General features: G+C 45.2%; 1 protein-coding gene and 1 pseudogene across 2 annotated transcripts in view; both read right to left on the reverse strand.

The window, feature by feature from the left end:
* Window positions 1-6,159: 6,159 nt before the first annotated feature.
* On the reverse strand, window positions 6,160-6,530 carry LOC130886611 (60S ribosomal protein L31-like; annotated as a pseudogene).
* Window positions 6,531-12,724: 6,194 nt separating this feature from the next.
* The window catches only part of Plekha8 (pleckstrin homology domain containing A8), a 61,830-nt gene continuing 55,781 nt past the window's right edge, over window positions 12,725-18,773 (reverse strand). Inside the window, exon 14 of one of the 2 annotated variants that reach the window (XM_057768848.1) lies at window positions 12,725-17,805. In XM_057768848.1, coding sequence (XP_057624831.1) covers window positions 17,608-17,805 — 198 coding nt within the window. In that variant the 3' untranslated portion in view covers window positions 12,725-17,607. The remainder of the gene's footprint in view (window positions 17,806-18,773) is intronic. The other variant, XR_009057038.1, reaches the window with a different exon arrangement.

Consider the following 18,773-nt stretch of genomic DNA (forward strand, 5'->3'; position numbering starts at 1 on the left):
TGGATGGAACTAGAAAAAAAATCATCCTGAGTGAGGTAAACCAGAGCTAGAAAGACAAACATGGTATAAACTCACTCATAAGTGGATATTAACTATAAAATAAAGGATAACCATGCTACAATCCACAACCCCAGAAAGATTAGGTAACAAAGAGGGTTCATGAGGGAATGCCCGGATCTCCCTGGGAAGGGGAAATAGAAGAGATTTAGTGAAGTGGACTGAGCGGGTCCACTCAGGTCAGGATGGGGACAAGAGTGATCAGTTTTGGGTGTCAGGGGGAGTCCTGAAAGAGACTACTGGAAAGGTGGCTCATTTTGGAGTCAGGTTAAAACCTGGCCCAAGGAGAAATCTCCTAGGAATCTACAAGGAAAACCCCAGCTTAGACTCCTAGCAATAGTAGATACATAACCCGATTTGGCCATCTCCTGTGGTCAGATTTGTGTCTATCCTAGTTGTTATGAGAGAGATTTCATCCAGCAGCTGATGGAAACAGATTCAGACCCATAGCCAAACATTAGGCAGGGTTGGGTGAACGCCTGCAGAAGAGGAGGAGGAAGGATTGTAGGAACCGGAGGGGGTCAAAGGCACCATAAGAAAACCCACAGAATCAACTAACCTGGACTCACAGGGACTCACAGAGACCGAATTGACAACCAGGGAGCCTGCATGGGACTGACCTAGGCACTCTGCATGTGTTACAGTTAGTTCTCTTATAGGTCTCCTAACAGTGGGAACGGGGCTGCCTCTGGCTCTTTTACGGGCCTCCAGGACTCTATTTCTCGTACTGGTTCACCTTGCTGAGCCTTAATACACAGGAAGGAGGTTAGTCTAACTGTAACCTGATATGTCATGTTTTGTTGACACTCATGGGAGACCTGTTCTTTCCTAAACAGAAACAGAGGAGGAGTGGATTGGGGGGTAGCAACAGAGGGGATGGGGGAAGAGGCTAGGAGGAGAGGAGGGAGGAGAAACTGAGGCCAGGATGAAAAATAAATAAATACATAAATTTATTTTTAAAACCCATAGAAGAAAAAATATGGGGGAAAATTCTGAGCCGGGGTAGTGGTGGCACACGCCTTTAATCCCAGCACTTTGGAGGCAGCAGCAGGTGGATCTCTGTGAGTTTGAGGACAGCCAGGACTGTTTCACAGAGAAATCCTATCTTGGAAGAAAATGAAAAAAGAAAAAAAGACTTTTTTTTTTAAAAAAAAAAAACAAAACACAATACGAATACACAAGAAAAACCACAGAAATGTCATCAAATTAAAATGTGCTTCAAATAACACCATTAAAAAAAAAGACGAAACTATTGACTGAGAAAATGTTGAGAACTATGGATCTGAAAGGGGACTTACATTCAAAATATATTTGCGAATTCTTGCAACTCAAACAAACAAACAAACAAACAAACAAGAAAACGACTCAGAAGTCGGGCAAAGATTTGAATAGAACATCTCTAAGGAAGATGCACAAAGAGCTGACAAGCAAAAAGAGATGTTCAAATCCATAAGTCACTAGAGAAACACAAGTCAAAATCACAATTGGATGCCACTTTATACACACTAGATTGGCTATAATTCGAAACAAAACAAAAATCCATAGTAAAAAGTGTTGATGAAGGTACGGGTGAGCAAGAAGTATGAGGCATTGCCAAATACTGCGAAACGATGCGGCCACATCAGGAGGAGGTGGGAAATTCCTGAAATGTTAAACATGAACTTCCCACATATGACCGAGCAATTCTGTGTTTAGCATATAGAAATAAAAGCATACATCGACACAAATGTCCATAGCAACATTATTAATAGCAAAAAATGGAAACAGTCCAAAAAACTCATTAATTAGGAATGGGTAAACAAAATTGTATCCATGTAAGGGAATAACACACAGCAACATAAAAGAATAAAATAGATCTAAATTACAATATGAATGAACCTGAAGAACTTGCTCACTGAAAAAAATTAGTCATAAAACACCACATATTGCACATCTGCATTATATAAAAGGCCTCAGATAATTCACTACGGGGGTAGAAAACAGATCGACAAGTGTCTGTGGCCAGAGAGGGAAGAATGGGTAAGGGCCATGTATCAATTACTGTTCTTGCTCTTGGGACAAAGCACCCGACCAGAAGCAACTTAAGAAGCAAGGGTTCATTTTGCTCCCCAGTTTAAAGGAAATGGTTCATCATGTTGGCGAAGGCAAGTGCATGTGAACCCAGAGCATGAGACGATCGCAGCTGGAGGGCAAGTGCTCACATGCCTGTGTGCATGCCTGTGTGCATGCCTGTGTGCTCGGAGACATTCCTCCAATCGCACTGGCCAGCCGCAACAGCTGCTTAGTGGGTGTGGGGATTCCTTTAAGGTTAACGAAGACAGTCTGAAGTTACGGTACAGTAAGGGCTGCTTTGTGAGTGTAAGAAAAGTAAGACTGCGAGTGTGAGGAAAAACCACAGAATCACGCAGAACGTTGAGAAGTCCATAAACGAAATGCACCCTGGCTAAAGCCTGCTTGCTCCTGCTCACTCGCCGTCACTGGCTGGCGGGTTTGATTAGCCCCGGTAGGGCTCATGCTCTCACTGGCCATCCCTGGCGGCCAGTTTAATCAGACCTGCCGCTGCTAAGCAACAGCATCACCGCAGGGTGATTTCACTCAGGCAGGGGAAGACTTGACATTACGTTTCCCAAGTCGCAGCAGCATAGAGAAAACAAGCTTCTTGCTCTGCTGACAGACAGTAGAGGCCAGGTGGAAACCCTATGCTCCCGAGTCCCGACAGCTCCCTGCACAAGGCTGGCTCCAGATGGCTTCTCCAGACGTCCCATTTGTTCAGCTGGACTGGGAAACTGTATCACTGTGAGTTCAGTTTTCCTCTTGAGACCCAAAAGAATGTTACAACACTCCCGAGTTCCATAAATTGTGCTGTTTGGATAACTAATATCTCCCTGTGGGTAAAGGAATAGCAACTTGAAAAAAACCTGGTGAGGAGAGGAAGTGATTGGTGGTAACGTAGTAATTTTTCCATCACTATGACACAATGGCTGAGATAAAAGGAGAGACAACTTTGTTTTAGAGTCATGGTTTCAAGAGGTTCCAATCTGTGCTCAGTCGGCCTACCGAACACAGTACCAGGGAACAATGCAGCTCACTTCCTGGTGACCAGGAAGAGGGTCGGGGAGGAACAGACCCGCAGTGACCTGACTTCCTCCACCCAAGCCCCATCTCCTCCATAGCATGTGAAGCCTGTGACCAAACCTCCAAGACAGGCTATGCAGGACATATAAGATATGATTGATACTATCAAGCCAGTGTCATATGAGGAACAGGAGACCCCACACATACCTTCATTTTAGAGCAATGGCGCCGATCCTTTATTTTTCCTTGCATGCTGGGGATGGACCTAGGAGCCTTGTGCATGCCGTGAGCTGCACCCCAGTCCTTCCCCAGTTGTAACAGGCTTTTATTTTGGGCCACCAACCAGCTCCAAAGCATACCACAAAGATTTACTAATAATTTTGAATGCTTGGCCTAGCTTAGGCACATTTCTGGCTAAATTGACCTGTTTCTCTTTATCTACCATTTGCCTTGGGTCTTAGTACCTTTCTTCTGTATACTTTACTTTGATTGCTTCTCTTGTCTGGCTGGTGGCTGCCTGACTTCTGGCCCCAGGTGTGTCCCTTATTCTCTCCTCCTTCTCTCATTCTTCCATTTTTTTTTTGAGCTTAGTATTCTCCTATTTATTCTCTCTGCCCACCCAGCCCCACCTATCCTTTCTCTGCCTAGCTACTGGCCATTCAGCTCTTTATTAGACCAGTCCGGTGCCTTAGGCAGGCAAGGTAAAACAAATGCAACACATCTTTATTAATGAAACATATCCTTACATCGTTAAACAAATGCAGCATAAACAAAAGGAACCCATCCTTACACAGTTAAAGTCATGGCCATGTTCTGCAGAGTAAACAAATCTTACACATCTTTGCCTAGTTAGAATTCCATAAGACTTCATGGTTTTCAAACAAAAACAAGCAACACATAAAGTAAAAAACAGACAAAAACAAAACTAAGAAAACCAAAAACAAAACCACAAAACCCAAACCAAACTACCGTCTTGATTTCACACGGATGGCTTTCTAAGTGTCTCTCTCTACCCAGACATGGTAGAGAGGTGGAGAGGGTTTTTATAAACATAGTTATATTTTAAATTTCTCATGTTGACTTCTTTTTTTTTGTTGTTATTGTTTTGGTTTTTTTTGAGACAGGGTTTCTCTGTGGTTTTGGAGCCTGTCCCGGAACTAGCTCTTGTAGACCAGGCTGGTCTCAAACTCACAGAGATCCGCCTGCCTCTGCCTCCCGAGTGCTGGGATTAAAGGCGTGCGCCACCACCGCCCGGCTCATGTTGACTTCTAATCACATTTATCTTTAATGAGAAAGGATCCTGCCAACTTGCGTGCAAATATTTATAAAAGATAAACTGAACTGAAGCAATTACTAAACTCTAAATATCCCCTTAAGCCAGGGGTTATCCCTCTGTAGTGTTAGGGCCCTGATAGATTATAAACTAGTCATGTAGAATGCGAGTCTGTAAGAAATAATCAACCAAGGGGAATGGAAGAGACTCAGTTCTACCTCAAACTACCAGAACAACCTGAGAGACTGGGGTCCCCAGACCCTGCAGCTAAGTACCCAAGGGACTGAGGAGTCTGTTCAGTGTTTGGGACTTAGCCCTTGTAGTGCAGAGTAGGGAGGAGTGCCTGGCTTCCTGTGGCCCAGAAATGGCTTGTGGGTGGGTCACAGGAAGGCTGCAGTCTGAACCAGCATGCCTATTTTTGCAACCTCCTGGCTCCAGGGCCAGTGTGGTAGTGGGGGAGGAGGATCACTTTCCAGAAGCCCATGGGCAGCAGGTTTCTTGAAGCCTGGGTCCTGTTTTGGACTGTGGTTTGGGACTGAGGGATTTCCTTTAGAGCCAGCTTGGACCACACGGGGAGACTGCGTCTCAAAATACAGAACAAGTGTAGAAACAATAAAAAGAATAAGTTTCTGCTCCACACATTCAGCCTGGGTGGCACTAGCTGCCTGGCAGGGGCTTGCAGCTGTCCTGTGTTCTTTCTTCATCTGGGCCAATACCTAACCTGACTCGAGGCACCTTTGTCTAGAAAGTGGACTGAGGTTTTAATTTCTTAATTACACACAGTTTGCTGTGCTGCTGAACTGCTGGTTCTGTCCAATAGCTTCTTTAGAGGTGTGCTACAAGCCTCCTGCATGCTTAGCAAAACTTGACATTCTGCTTTTCTCTTGCCTGCAATCATGCATAGTGGTTTTTCTTTTTTTCTATCCAGAACTTTGGAAATGACCCTCTATTACTTTCTGTCACTAAAACTCTTTATTTTTCACTGAATCCAGGCCCCTGATGACTTGCTTTTATGGAGTAGTGGTGAAGCAACTTCCTCAGAATATTTGAGAGTCTAGCATTTTCTGGTGGATTTTCTAGAACAAAAACCATTCATTCATTGATATCAACCTTTTGGTAGCACACAAAGAATGGCATTGTCATATATATATATATATATATATCATATTTTTTTCTTTTTCTCTTTTTTTTCGGGGAAGGGGTTTAGAGACAGGGTCTCTCTAGATAGTCCTGGCCGTCCTGGAGTTCAATATGTAGACCAGGCTGGCCTCGAACTCACGGAGATCCACTTGCCTCTGCCTCCCAAGTGCTGGAATTAAAGGTGTGCACCACCACACCTGGCATTATGTATCAACACTATGATCTCCAGGTCCATCTTGTAAATGTCATAATTCCATTCTTCATAGCCGAGCAAAATTCCACTCTATATATGCACATTTTATTCATCTGTTGGTCCGTTGCCTCTGATACTCTAGCTTGGGTCAAGTTGTCATAAAACCAGCCAGTCCTGGCTCTGACTGGCTTCAAATTCAGGATCCTCTGTCTTCACTTCCTAGGTACTGGGATCATAGGTGTGTGCCACAACATCCGGGTTTTTCTAGCTCATTTATTTCTTCTACAATATTCTCTGTAGCCAGTCTTTTTCTTTCCTGTTGCTCCTGGTCATGTCTGAATACGTGTTTTAGGCATTCAGGGTCCAAGTTTCTTTCTTTTTTTTTTTGGCAGTTCTCCGACTTTATTTGAGATTCAGTAGGTTAGTTCTCATCCACATTGACTGTCTGTAGCCAGGCACGTAAGTTACCAATGTGTAGAGTTTGTTTGGTGAGTCCTCATTCTCATTACGTTTTCTGGACAAACGTACCCGGATATGATATGGAACATTCCTTATTCCTTTGGCCCAGACGGCTTTATTGAGCCTGGTATCAATCCGCACATCTGGAGTCCCCATCTCCTTCATGTCAATTTTCCGGATTTCTTTGAGTGCCCTAGGAGCATGCTTCTTGAAGCCCACGCCATGGATGTGCTTGTGAATGTTGATGGTGTATTCTCGGGTCACCACCTCGTTGATGGCAGAACGGCCCTTCTTCTTCTCGCCACCCTTCTTTGCGGGAGCCATTCTGCCGGGCCCAAGCTGGAAAGCAGGGTCCAAGTTTCTTAAGGGCAGAGTACACCTGCAGGGACTCTGCCTCTTGCATGAGCGTCTCTTCTAAATTGGATCCACCTGTTCTCCACCCATCCCCCTCTTCTGACTATAGCACACTTAGTTGCCAGATCATTTTGTTTAAAATTGCTTACATCTGTGGTATGCTCCTCAGTTCAGACCACTTGCTGGTTTCATACAATCTTAGTGTATTTGCTTTGTTAAAATACCTACATGTCTTAGTTATTGTCCAATTGCTGTGAAGAGAAACCATGACCAAAGCAACTCTTACCAAAAAAAAAAAAAAAAATTTAATTAGAGGCTGGCTTACAGTTTGAGAGGATTTGTCCATGATCATTATGATGATATTTTGTTTGTGCTATAACAAATTAAGCTTGCCTGAAGATCAGAGTGCAGAACTATCCACACTAGTTAGCCATAGAGGTCAGGCAGTGGTGGAGCACACCTTTAATCTTAGCCCTGGGGGGGGGGCAAAGACAGGTGGATCTCTGAATTCAAGGCCACCCTAGGCTACATGAGATTGAATCAATCTAAAAGACAGAGTCAAGCAGTGATGGCTCACACCTTTAATCCCAGCACTAGGGAGGTTGAGATGGGAAATGATATGGCTGGGTGGAGAGAGGAATATAAGGCAGGAGGAGACAGGATTCTGTGGCTGGCTGTTCTGCTTCTCTGATATTTCAGCTTTCACTACCTCATATCTGACTCCATATTTTTATTTTATTTTATTATTATTTTGCAAGACCAGGTTTCTCTGCAGCTTTGGAGCCTGTCCTAGAACTAGCTCTTATAGACCAGACTGGCCCGGAAGTCACAGAGATCGTTCTCCCTCTGCCTCCCAAGTGTTGGGATTAAAGGCATGCACCACTACCGCCCAGCTAGGTTTTTATTATTAAGACCAGTTAAATATTGTAGTACAGCTCATCACAGCAGGAAGCAGGCAGGCAGGTGCTGAGCAGAAGCTGAGAGCTTTGCCTGCTGCCTGGTGATCAGGATGTAAAGAGAGACTGAACCTGGGGTGGGCTTTTGAAACCTCAGTGCCCACCTCCAGTGATATATGTCTTCCAAGGCCACACCTCCTAATCCTTCCTCAACAGTTCCACCAACTGGGACCTGAGCATTTAAACATATGAGCCTATAGGGACCATTCTCCTTCAAACCACCAAACCTATTGACTCATAAACAAAAAAGTTTTATTTGTTGTTTATTAAATTGTTTATTATTTGTTTCCATCCAGAATAAACTGGTCCTATTGATTTGGGCCTGTGATAAGTCTGAAAACCATGGGGGAGAATTGTCAGTGTGTGGCAGAGCAAGGCGGTTTACAAGTCAAAGGAGCGTAGGGACAGAGGCAGAGGCTGTGGTGTGTGTCCCATGATCCCTTTCAAGAGCACATCCCAGTGACCTAAAGACCTTTCAGTTGTTCTACAGGTTCCATGAAGGGACACAGTCTCCTTCTGCTGCCCGTGGATCAAGATGTAGAACTTTCAGCTACCTCTTCAGCACCATGTCTGTCCTCACGCCACCATGTCCCACCATGGTGATAATGGACTAAACCTCTGAAACTGTAAGGTAGCCCCAATGAAATGTTTTCATTATAAGAGTTGCTGTGGTAATGGTGCCTCTTCACAGCAATAGAAATTCTAACTAGGACACTTGTTATATTCCTATAAACAAGTCCAATAAATTCATTGATTCACCAAGATGGGCTTAACATATAATCCTTTCTTTGGTTTCTTGTTGATCTACCTGGTTAACAGACATTTGGTCACACCTCCTCAGAAAAAAAAGGAATTAATTGAGAAATGCCGAGCTGACTGCATGCCTGTGACACCCTTAGCTGAGAACACCGTGCTGACTGCATGCCTTGTACTCTTAGCTGAGGACACCGTGCTGACTGCATGCCTTGTACTCTTAGCTGAGGACACCGTGCTGACTGCATGCCTTGTGACACTCTTAGCTGAGGACACCGTGGTGACTGCATGCCTTGTACTCTTAGCTGAGGACACCGTGCTGACTGCATGCCTTGTACTCTTAGCTGAGGACACCGTGCTGACTGCATGCCTTGTACTCTTAGCTGAGGACGCCGTGCTGACTGCATGCCTTGTACTCTTAGCTGAGGGACGCCGTGCTGACTGCATGCCTTGTACTCTTAGCTGAGGGACGCCGTGCTGACTGCATGCCTTGTACTCTTAGCTGAGGGACGCCGTGCTGACTGCATGCCTTGTACTCTTAGCTGAGGGACGCCGTGCTGACTGCATGCCTTGTACTCTTAGCTGAGGGACGCCGTGCTGACTGCATGCCTTGTACTCTTAGCTGAGGACACCGTGCTGACTGCATGCCTTGTACTCTTAGCTGAGGACGCCGTGCTGACTGCATGCCTTGTACTCTTAGCTGAGGGACGCCGTGCTGACTGCATGCCTTGTACTCTTAGCTGAGGGACGCCGTGCTGACTGCATGCCTTGTACTCTTAGCTGAGGGACGCCGTGCTGACTGCATGCCTTGTACTCTTAGCTGAGGGACGCCGTGCTGACTGCATGCCTTGTACTCTTAGCTGAGGACACCGTGCTGACTGCATGCCTTGTACTCTTAGCTGAGGGACGCCGTGCTGACTGCATGCCTTGTACTCTTAGCTGAGGACGCCGTGCTGACTGCATGCCTTGTACTCTTAGCTGAGGGACGCCGTGCTGACTGCATGCCTTGTACTCTTAGCTGAGGACGCCGTGCTGACTGCATGCCTTGTACTCTTAGCTGAGGGATGCCGTGCTGACTGCATGCCTTGTACTCTTAGCTGAGGACGCCGTGCTGACTGCATGCCTTGTACTCTTAGCTGAGGGACGCCGTGCTGACTGCATGCCTTGTACTCTTAGCTGAGGACGCCGTGCTGAGTGCATGCCTTGTACTCTTAGCTGAGGGATGAGCTGTGTGTGTCCTAGTCTTTTTTCACTCCTACAACTGCATTCCCACTTCAACTCTGCCCCGGAATCACTCTGCTCAGAGGAAGACAGAAGGATGCCATTACAGCAAGAGTTTGTCAACTCAGACCACAGCGCTTACTCTGAAGAGAAGACCAAATGTAATATGAGCCAGATCTGAGTGACTGTGGTCTGGGGACACAGATTCAGGCTCCCCTGAATGGCACATTCCACTGTGGAATCAGTTACATAAGTTTGTAACAGAAAATGCAAGCATTTGCTAAATATATTGGTGAGGACTCAAGTAGATGGTTTACAATTAAGCAGGGGAATCCCTGATATGTGTTTCTGAGGCTGTTGGATGACGTTCTCAGCTTTGGGGCGATTGGTGGGAACTAGCAGTCTGCTTATGGCTCAGTGCATTTCAAAGGTTTCCCTGACAGAAACATGTCTGGTCGGATACACAGATGCACATGAAATAGCGAGGGGACCGAGGACAGATAGGTGATCTGCCTCTTCACCTGCAACATCCCAACTCTCCAAAGCCACACAAGTCCTAACCAGTCTGGAGAATCAACGTGGCTTTCTCAGGAGACTTCCTTTACTACCAGCTCCTTTCTAACCCCGAGATTTTAGTGAGATTCTGGATTTTCCCTCAGTGGAAAGGGGATTAGGAGCTATTCTGTCTCGATGGGAAATCTAGTCTTTATCTTTGGCTAGTACTCTGGAGCTCAAGGCACAAATGCAAATCTCAGTTCCTTCCACTGCTTGATCCCTGGAAACTTTCAAAGTTTTTTTTTTTAAACTTTTTAGAATTTTATTTATTTTGATTGCTATGTTGTTGGATCTTAGGAAAGAAGTTCTGCAGTCTGGATTCATCCTTAGAGGCTCCCTGGACAATTGTAAAGGCTTGCACCAGTAGCTCCAAGGATTTCAATCAGGGATGGGTGTCAGGATTACTGGGGAGAGTTTAACAGCATCAGGAAAAGGCCACGCTCCAGAGAATTGACGCATAGGGAGGGACCCAGACATTGGTGCTTTTAGACTCCTCCCACCAGATCTATATACAGAGTTGAGAACCATGAACTGGTCTAATCCTACCCTTTCATAATTTGACATCCAAAATATCATTGACACATTTTAGTAGAATTAGCAAAGACCAAGTAATATTATACATAGACATACTGACAGACACACTCAGAGTCACATGCATAGACACATAAACACAGACGCACACAGACGCACACACACACACACACACACACACGCAAAGATGCACAGCCATACAGACACACAAAATCAGCCCTCCACTCCTGACTCCTCCTTCCCTCCAGCCCCATTGCAGCCAGTCTCTCTGAGTATTGCTTAAATAATCAGGGCAGTAGGGGGGAGCTGCACTGTGTGGGGCACTGCCTCATATCTATTTTCATGTAGTTGGATAATAGAAATAATTCATCTGAAAGAATTAGGAAACACCATTTGAGGTGACAGAAAGCTTGTAAAAGTCCTTGCAGAGACAGAAAAAGCACCATCCGAGGCAGGGTACATGGACCTCAGAGTCAGTGGTAGCTACACCAATAACTAGACATGACACCAAAGAATTAGCCTAGTAACCTTCGAAGTCATGCCGCCTGCTCCCAAGTCCTCTTGACATGGTATCGTTTAGACACATAGGAGTGTTAAAGGAACTGGCAGCTAGGATTTTGTGGCTGGGAGGTTTGGAATTGTTTTCTTGGAGTGGCAAAGGGGTGTGGCTTTCCAAGTTGGTGCAGGGACTTGAGTCATGGCATGGAGCTAAGGGAGCATTTCCAAGTTTGGAAGACACGTCAGGCAGGGTGAGAGGGAAGAGGATTGAGAGGTCATGCAGCTTAGGGAATGTGGGTGTCAAGGAGACCTTGAAGACAAAGTGGGTACAGAGAGTGAAGGAGAAAGGAGATGAGCGTATGTCCACTGACCTCAGCTGGAAACATTTAAGGGGCAGCCAGGCTCTCTCTGGGGTCTTAGGGGAAGGAAGGACTACTGAAAGAAACATTAGGAGACAGGTGGGTCTAAATGGAGCCACCACTCAGTCCAGCTGTAATTTAAAGACTATCTACGGGGAGTCTAGGCTCTAGGGCCACCCAAGTGTGCAAGGAGGACAGGAAAAATAGGACTAATTCAAAGCCAATGGGAGGGAACATCATCCTCCTTTCCCCAGTGACTGAGGGAAAGTGGGCACATGTGGGGGTGGGCAATGATGTCAGAGGATGGAGAAGGCGGAGGGAGGGCCCAGCATCTGAGTAATCTATGAAGGGCTTTGAACACTTAGAAATTTAATACCATTTCAACAATTCTGACTCTACAGACAAACAATGGCCTACGACAGGCTACACATGTCATCAAACACTTGGCGGCTCTGTTCTCTAAGGGGGACAGCTTCACACAGCAAAGCAACCTGTGTACTCAGTCACCAGTGCCAACATGAACATCACCGCTCTGAAGGCTCCCTTCTGTGCCTCTGGAAGGATGACAGTGGTGGATCCTGGTTACACACCGATGTGTGTGTGGTGCAGAGGGTATCTCATCTGCTGTACTTGTATGAATATAAGGGGAACTAAAATATCAACTATCAACCCCCCTCCCTTACACCTGAAGTGTGCACCGTCTCTTCTACTTGATGAACACTAATTTTGCTTCTCTTGAGTTCTAAGATTCTTTTCTGAGGCAGACAAGGATCTGGCTTCACTGGAGTGGAGTGCTCTAAGGGAAGAACTTCCCAGGCTCTGGCAGTAGTGCTGGGCTGTGACATCACTGCTGCTCATACCTCTAAAAACAAAGAAGAGAACCATGTCTGAGAAGGGCTGGTCTTTCTAGAATGCCCAGATCACCAATGCAGATGCCACTACACTGGCTGATGCTGCCGGTCTTCAGAGCTTTGTGAAGACCTGGAGCTGGCGGTTCTAGGTTTGTAGCCTGTCTCCAGTCTTCAGCTGTGGGAATTAGGCAAGAGGCTGCCCAGTCTGTGCCTCAGTACTCCTAACTGTACCCTGAGGTACTCTGTATAGTACCTAGCTTACAGTCAGGAGAAAATGGTTAGTATCTGTCAAGGGCTCGGAATGATGACTGGTATGACGTGAGAGTTTCATAAACAATGCATATCATTGGCATATAAACAAAACTCATACAAAACCCCTGAAGAACACTTAATAAAATACTCTAAAAATGTTTATTGTAACTAATGAATATAAAAATTTGACAGAAGTTTTCAAACATTCTCCAAAGGAAGTAAAACCCTCCCCTGCCCCACTTAGCATGAAATACAGAATAACAACTTGGACAGAGAAGCAGACAAATTTGCACACCAGATTTCTACTCAACAATTGGTCCTAAAAGGCTCCAACACATTTCTAAGTACAGGTCCATTCCATTAAATCAAGAAGTCACAAGCTGTTTGATGCTTTTGTAGTTTCACTTGTTTCCTATCAGCATTCTGATGTCCATTCAAAATACTGAGAGACAAGAGGAGGTGACACGATTCTGTGACAGACACTCAGGACATGTGGCTCTACAAAACTACAAACACTCATGAGGATACAGACTGTGGAATTAAACATTAACGTGGAAAGGAACCCAAGAAAAATCTATTTATAGTTTAGCCTTTGGCATCTGGTATAACATGCTTCTTCTTCACAGAGACACCACACTGTTCAATTTATTAACCAGAATAAAGTTCTCTGAACACATTTCCCACCTGACACAGGTTGTCCACAGCCAATTTCACATGAGGTAGTTGGGCTGTTGAATGACATTCTAGTGAAATTCTCATGTCACATGGGAACCGTACATTTCTCGTGCCATGAAGCTGGCTCATCCACCGTCTAGATCATCCTTCTCTTCATGACTCCACCTACTGTGGGCACACAGAGTTCTGTGTGGATGGGATAAGCTGTGCAATGAAGCCATCCACGCTAGGGCTGACAAAACCATCCACCACAGGGTGAAGGGACCACCCGACCCAGGGTAAGGAGAGGAGGGCACTGACCACACTTTAAATACATGAGACATTTAAAACAAGCTGGATATTATGCCCCTACAGCTCGGCTGGAAATGCCTTTCACTCTGAGGAGTGATTCAAGGATTTACAATTTACAAGAATCCTGAAAAACTCGCATTGCAGAGTAGGGGCATTTTTTCCTTTCAATTAAAGGCTATAAATAGACAATGGAGAAGAGAGATCAACGCATGCGTCATCTGTATGCGAGGCATCACCAGTGACTGGTTGATCACATCCTAGATTTCTTGAATGCAGCTGTGCAGTAAGAAATCATGCAAATGGTCTTCAGGCTAGTCTAGACGGGGTTGGACCGGGAGCATTCCCGGGGAGGGCCAGTGAGCAGTTAAAGGACCTCAACTAACATTGTACATCTATAACCTTGTTACTGATAAAGCCCTGGGACACCATCAGACAGCTACTGGATAGTTACGTCGTTACTGTGACAGCCCTGAGTAAGCGACCGCAGGTCACACAGAAGCACACGGAAGAACACATTTCTCAGTACAGCACTTCATGTGTACTTCTGGGGTCTGCCGCACACAATCATGCGGACTGAGCAGTGTCACAAAGCATCTCAGGTCTGGCTCCCTATGGTCAAACATGAGATCGCTGAGCTGAACGATGGCTCAACACAGATCGTGGTTACATCTACAAACCTTCAACCTTACAAATGTTTGGTAGTGAAATCAGGGTGGAGAGTCGAACTGTTGCGAACCTGGGACTAAATCAGAAGCAGTGGTTTGAACTCATGGTTCAGAAACACAACATGACAGGACATGGTGGTCTAGTCGGAAATTCACAAAAAACCTGTTCTCCGGAAAGTCTCTAAAATGCCTTCTATCTTGTATTGCTCAAAACCCTCTCATGTCTCTGTTGCTTTATCTGAAATCTCTCCTTATATATGACCTTTAAAATTGGACTAGTTTTCTTTAGAAAAAATTCTTCGGCTCTTCTCACTTCCAAATTTAACATAGTGCACTGAATTTCCCAACCCTACCATACATTTCTCTTACCTAAAACACTGCTCGGCAGGTAGAAAGATGAACACACAGACTGTACAAGGAATAATCAAAGGCAGAGGTGTGCACACTCCCTGTGGCACCCAGCACTCCCACCGTGACCTTCCCCTACCTTACAGCTACAAATGTGCACACAGCTCTCCCCGAAGCTCTGGCAGTTTGCGTAGGTAGGTAACAGATCCTGGACCAGGCTGCGGCTGCTGCTGCTGCTGCTGCTACAGGGTAAACAAGAGCTAGGGGTGGAATCACTGAGGCAAGTTGATGGGGGGAGGCTGCAGCTCAATGCTAGCAATGCTCAGTAGCAGAGAAGAAAAAGCCCCAAGGCTGAAAGAGGGGGTATAGACAATGTCCCCCATTACGGAAGTGATGTGAAATGATGCTTTCCCCCTCAGCATGACTTGGAAGTAACAAGCCACTACATACTCAAAACACCCTTCATGTTTCAGGTTGTGTCAAGAGCTGCCATGGGAATCACCTCTGCCTCCGTTACAAGCTGGTTTCCACCCTCAATGGAACACACCTCCAAGTTAGTTTCTTTCGGTAAGTTTTGGTTATAATCAGATTTATTTTTTAAAAACAAAAGCCTTGTCACAATTGATGCCAGGCAGTGTGGAGCTGAGCTTCACGGGGTGGGGAGAAGAGCAGACTGATGTAATGCATGGTGGTGGGGCAGTACTCCATGAGGAAGGGGTCAGCCAACGGTTCAGCCAACGCTACTTAGTCAAGCCTGCTAGTGTCTAGGGAGATGCATTTCCCTAGTCTCCAGCTCCTCTCTTAAATTTACACTAGAAAATAACCCAAAAAACTGTCGTTAGCAATAAAGACAAGGTGAGCATTCTGTCAACAAACACAACAGTCCTTCACCTGTTAGGGTGAGGGTGGCTTAGGGATGCCAGAGCTCTTGGAAGGCCCCTGGCAGCACTTTCAGGATCTTTTCTTATTAACCCTTTCTTAGCAAGTAACGGAAAATCAGAAGAAACAAAACCTGGCTTTAACTAAAATGAGAAACAGGCAACTAGCAATCCAGGAAGAATGAACTATAAACAGACTGCCTGGCATGGCAGCTGTGCACTTGGAGCCTCACTGTAGACCAAAGTGTTCTCAGAGTGCCCCAGGCCTGGGTTCTAGAGACCACAGAGGCACCCAGAGCTGCTTAGTGCAGCCATGCTTAGCATCAATTTCCTGTTAGCACAGCACGGACGGCACACCCACTCTCAGACAGCAGATTAGCTGCCTTTTCTTTTTCTGGTCTTAAGAGGCTATGCCATGGACAGCAGGTCTAACTACGCCCTAGCTCCCCCTCAGATCTCCACCAGCCAGGGAAGAGGACCCATAGGAAGCTCTTGTGGGAGCAAAGCAGCACACTGTTAGTAATTGCAGGCCCTTCTTCCTGCTCCTGTTTACTTGCTACAACTTCTCATGTAAGCAAAATGCTTGCTTCACGTAAGCTTTTTTTTTTAAAAGATATTTTAAGAGGCAAGGTCTCTTGCTATGTTGCCCAGGTTAACCTCCAAACTCTGGGCTCAAGTGATAGTTCCACCTCATACTCCTGAGTAGCTTGGACTTCATGCACCACTGTGGCCCGCTCTACTGCTTCAATAACTTGAGGAAATGCCCACTTGCTTAAAGACAACAAAAAACAAAGCCAGTACCTTTCCCTGCACAAAACTCTCTGCAGAGCCCTAGTGTGTGCAGCAGGCACAGCCACTCCCTTCACCTGTACCTGGCAAAGGGGTCACTTTCTTTGGGGGACTGCTTATGCTGGAAAGACCTTCCTTGTTATGGAGGAGCATTTCCTGGAGAGGGTACTCATGGCTTCTCCCCTATGCATACTCTAGGCAGCTTGGATCATTACTGGGAGACAAGGGCACCTTGTCATTCTTTATAGAAATGCCACAAGCAGTGTTACCCACGCTGCCGGTCTACTCACTCTCCGTTTAATTATTTTACTTGAATGATACCCCCTTCCTCTTGGGGTTAGAGGATGCGATCATTTGGTTTTTGCAGGAGAATGGAAATTCTGAAAAACTAGAATTCAATTGGTAGCTCAACCAATTGAGTATCACCTGGGAAGGTCATCAAACAGCAAATTTCCTATTTCACCTCCAGATGTGGGTTCTTCAGGTAAGTTCTCGACTCTGTTCTTTGAAACAGTACACTGAGTGACTTCAATATGTGGGTGATCTAGTTCACATTTGAAAGCTACCTGGCTCTTTTGCTGAAGAGAGTTCATGAAGCTAGGCAAAAAATAAATAAATAAAAATAAAATAAACAGAAACAAGATACTTCATGAAAGTGAGCGGACCTTCCTATTAAAGACTTTACCACTGAAGTAGGATAGGAATCCTCATTATGCTATGTTGTCCCATTCAAACAATACACAGGAAATGTACTGATTGAGAGTGGTGGCATGTGCTACCCAAATGACTTACCCTGCCTTTCTATTCTGGTCTCAAGCATCTCCTGGAGCCACGGTCTCACCTGACAACAGGCATGGCAGTTCTTGTTAGTGTTTTCCCACAAATGAAGAAATGCCTTCACTACACAGCCTTCTCATCAGCAGAGTCACAGAGAAGGGACCCACTCGGGACAGTCTAGGAATAACAAACTGTTACATGGCAAGTCCTTCAACAAAGCGGCCTACACTCCCTCCAATGCTCAGTCAACTCCTAAGCTATTTTAAACACTGGCTTTGTGTTATAGTCCTGCATAGTGCTTGGGTTTGGGTGGTCCACTAAAACTAATAACTGAAACAGAGCAATACAAAGTATGATCCCAACAAGTCAGTTTGTTGATTTTGCTCTTACTGCTTGCTATTCAAGTCTATGATAGCTATGATTTGGTTTCCAGTAGGCCTGTTGAACTGAAATATTTAGCACCTTGATTTTTTAAACACACCAAACACAAACACATTAAAACAATTCTATAAAAGCTCTAGGTTTCGCTTCCTCCTGTCCATCTCCCCAAGGAAAGGAGTTGGAGGGCATCGAAGCTGTTGCTGGAAATTAACTAGGGCGACACAACACTTTAGCAAACTTTATTCCCTGAAGTTAGGAGGTGCTGTCCTATAGCCGTCACACCACCTCATCAGACTCCAGCCCGTGGATCTCGTATAAAGTGTCCAGTATGGCCAGCTGCTTTTCCATAGCAGGGAGGTAAAGGCTGAGGTCCCTCTGCATCCCGGTACTGAAAGCTTCTTTCTGGTGGTCACCTTCTTTTATGGTTAGCGCTGCCACAAAATCTTCATAAGATGGTGCTGCCCTCAGTGCTAACTGCAAAAGAATTACCTGTGAGAATCTGCAACACAACCGTTGCTTGCAAACTCTTAGACACACACCTACACACACACACACACACATACACACATGGGGAGGGGGAAAGGAGTGGGGAGCTGAGGAAAGCAAGGGTAAACAAATATGAATGCCCTTCTAATTCACAGATAGGCTAGAAAAGGCAGGGGTCTAGTTGGGACAATTTAATGATGACTGCTGCCATGAATCCTCACAATCAGTATGCACATCTGTCTGTTGGCATGTGCATGCTGATACTGCAGACCACCTGTCTAGCCTTCCGGGGTACTCTATTTGTATCTCACTTACATTTCATTTGTCTTATCGCCTATTATTTCCCAATATGGATATTTCCTAAAACTTTTTATAGTTTTCTAATAAAGAAGGAAACTTGTAATATTAATAATGATTGTTACCCTGACAGACCTAAGAGACAAACTTCTAGGCACGTGTGTGAGAGAGTTTCTCGATTGATTGAATGAGGTAGGAAGAACCACACTATAAATGTGGGTGGCATCATTATGTGTGTTGGAGTCTAGGAAGAAAAAGAAGAAAAGAGCCAAACAGCAACATTCACCTCTCTTACTTCCAGACTGGATGCAATATGACCAACTGTCTCATGCTCCAGGGAACAGGACTACACTCAAAATCTAAACCAAAATAAACTCTATTTCTTCAACTGCTTTTGCTGGATACTTTGTTGCAGCAATGCTAAAAGTAACTAATACAAAAGAACTAATACCAGGAGTGGGCTTGTTACTTGATGAAACTGACCTCATGTTTCTTGGACCTTTGGAACTGGTTTGAGGAAAAATGCAGAAGAGTGGAATTTCAGACTAAAAAAGCCTTAGGATGTTATAAGCAGAGCTTGGTAGACTGACCCAGTATGTGTTTGTAAGATTAAGAAGCCAACAGAACTGTGGGCAGTGGAGGTCTAGGTGATGCAGTTT

This window comes from Chionomys nivalis, chromosome 1 (genome assembly GCF_950005125.1).
Source record: "Chionomys nivalis chromosome 1, mChiNiv1.1, whole genome shotgun sequence".
Lineage (NCBI taxonomy): Eukaryota > Metazoa > Chordata > Mammalia > Rodentia > Cricetidae > Chionomys > Chionomys nivalis.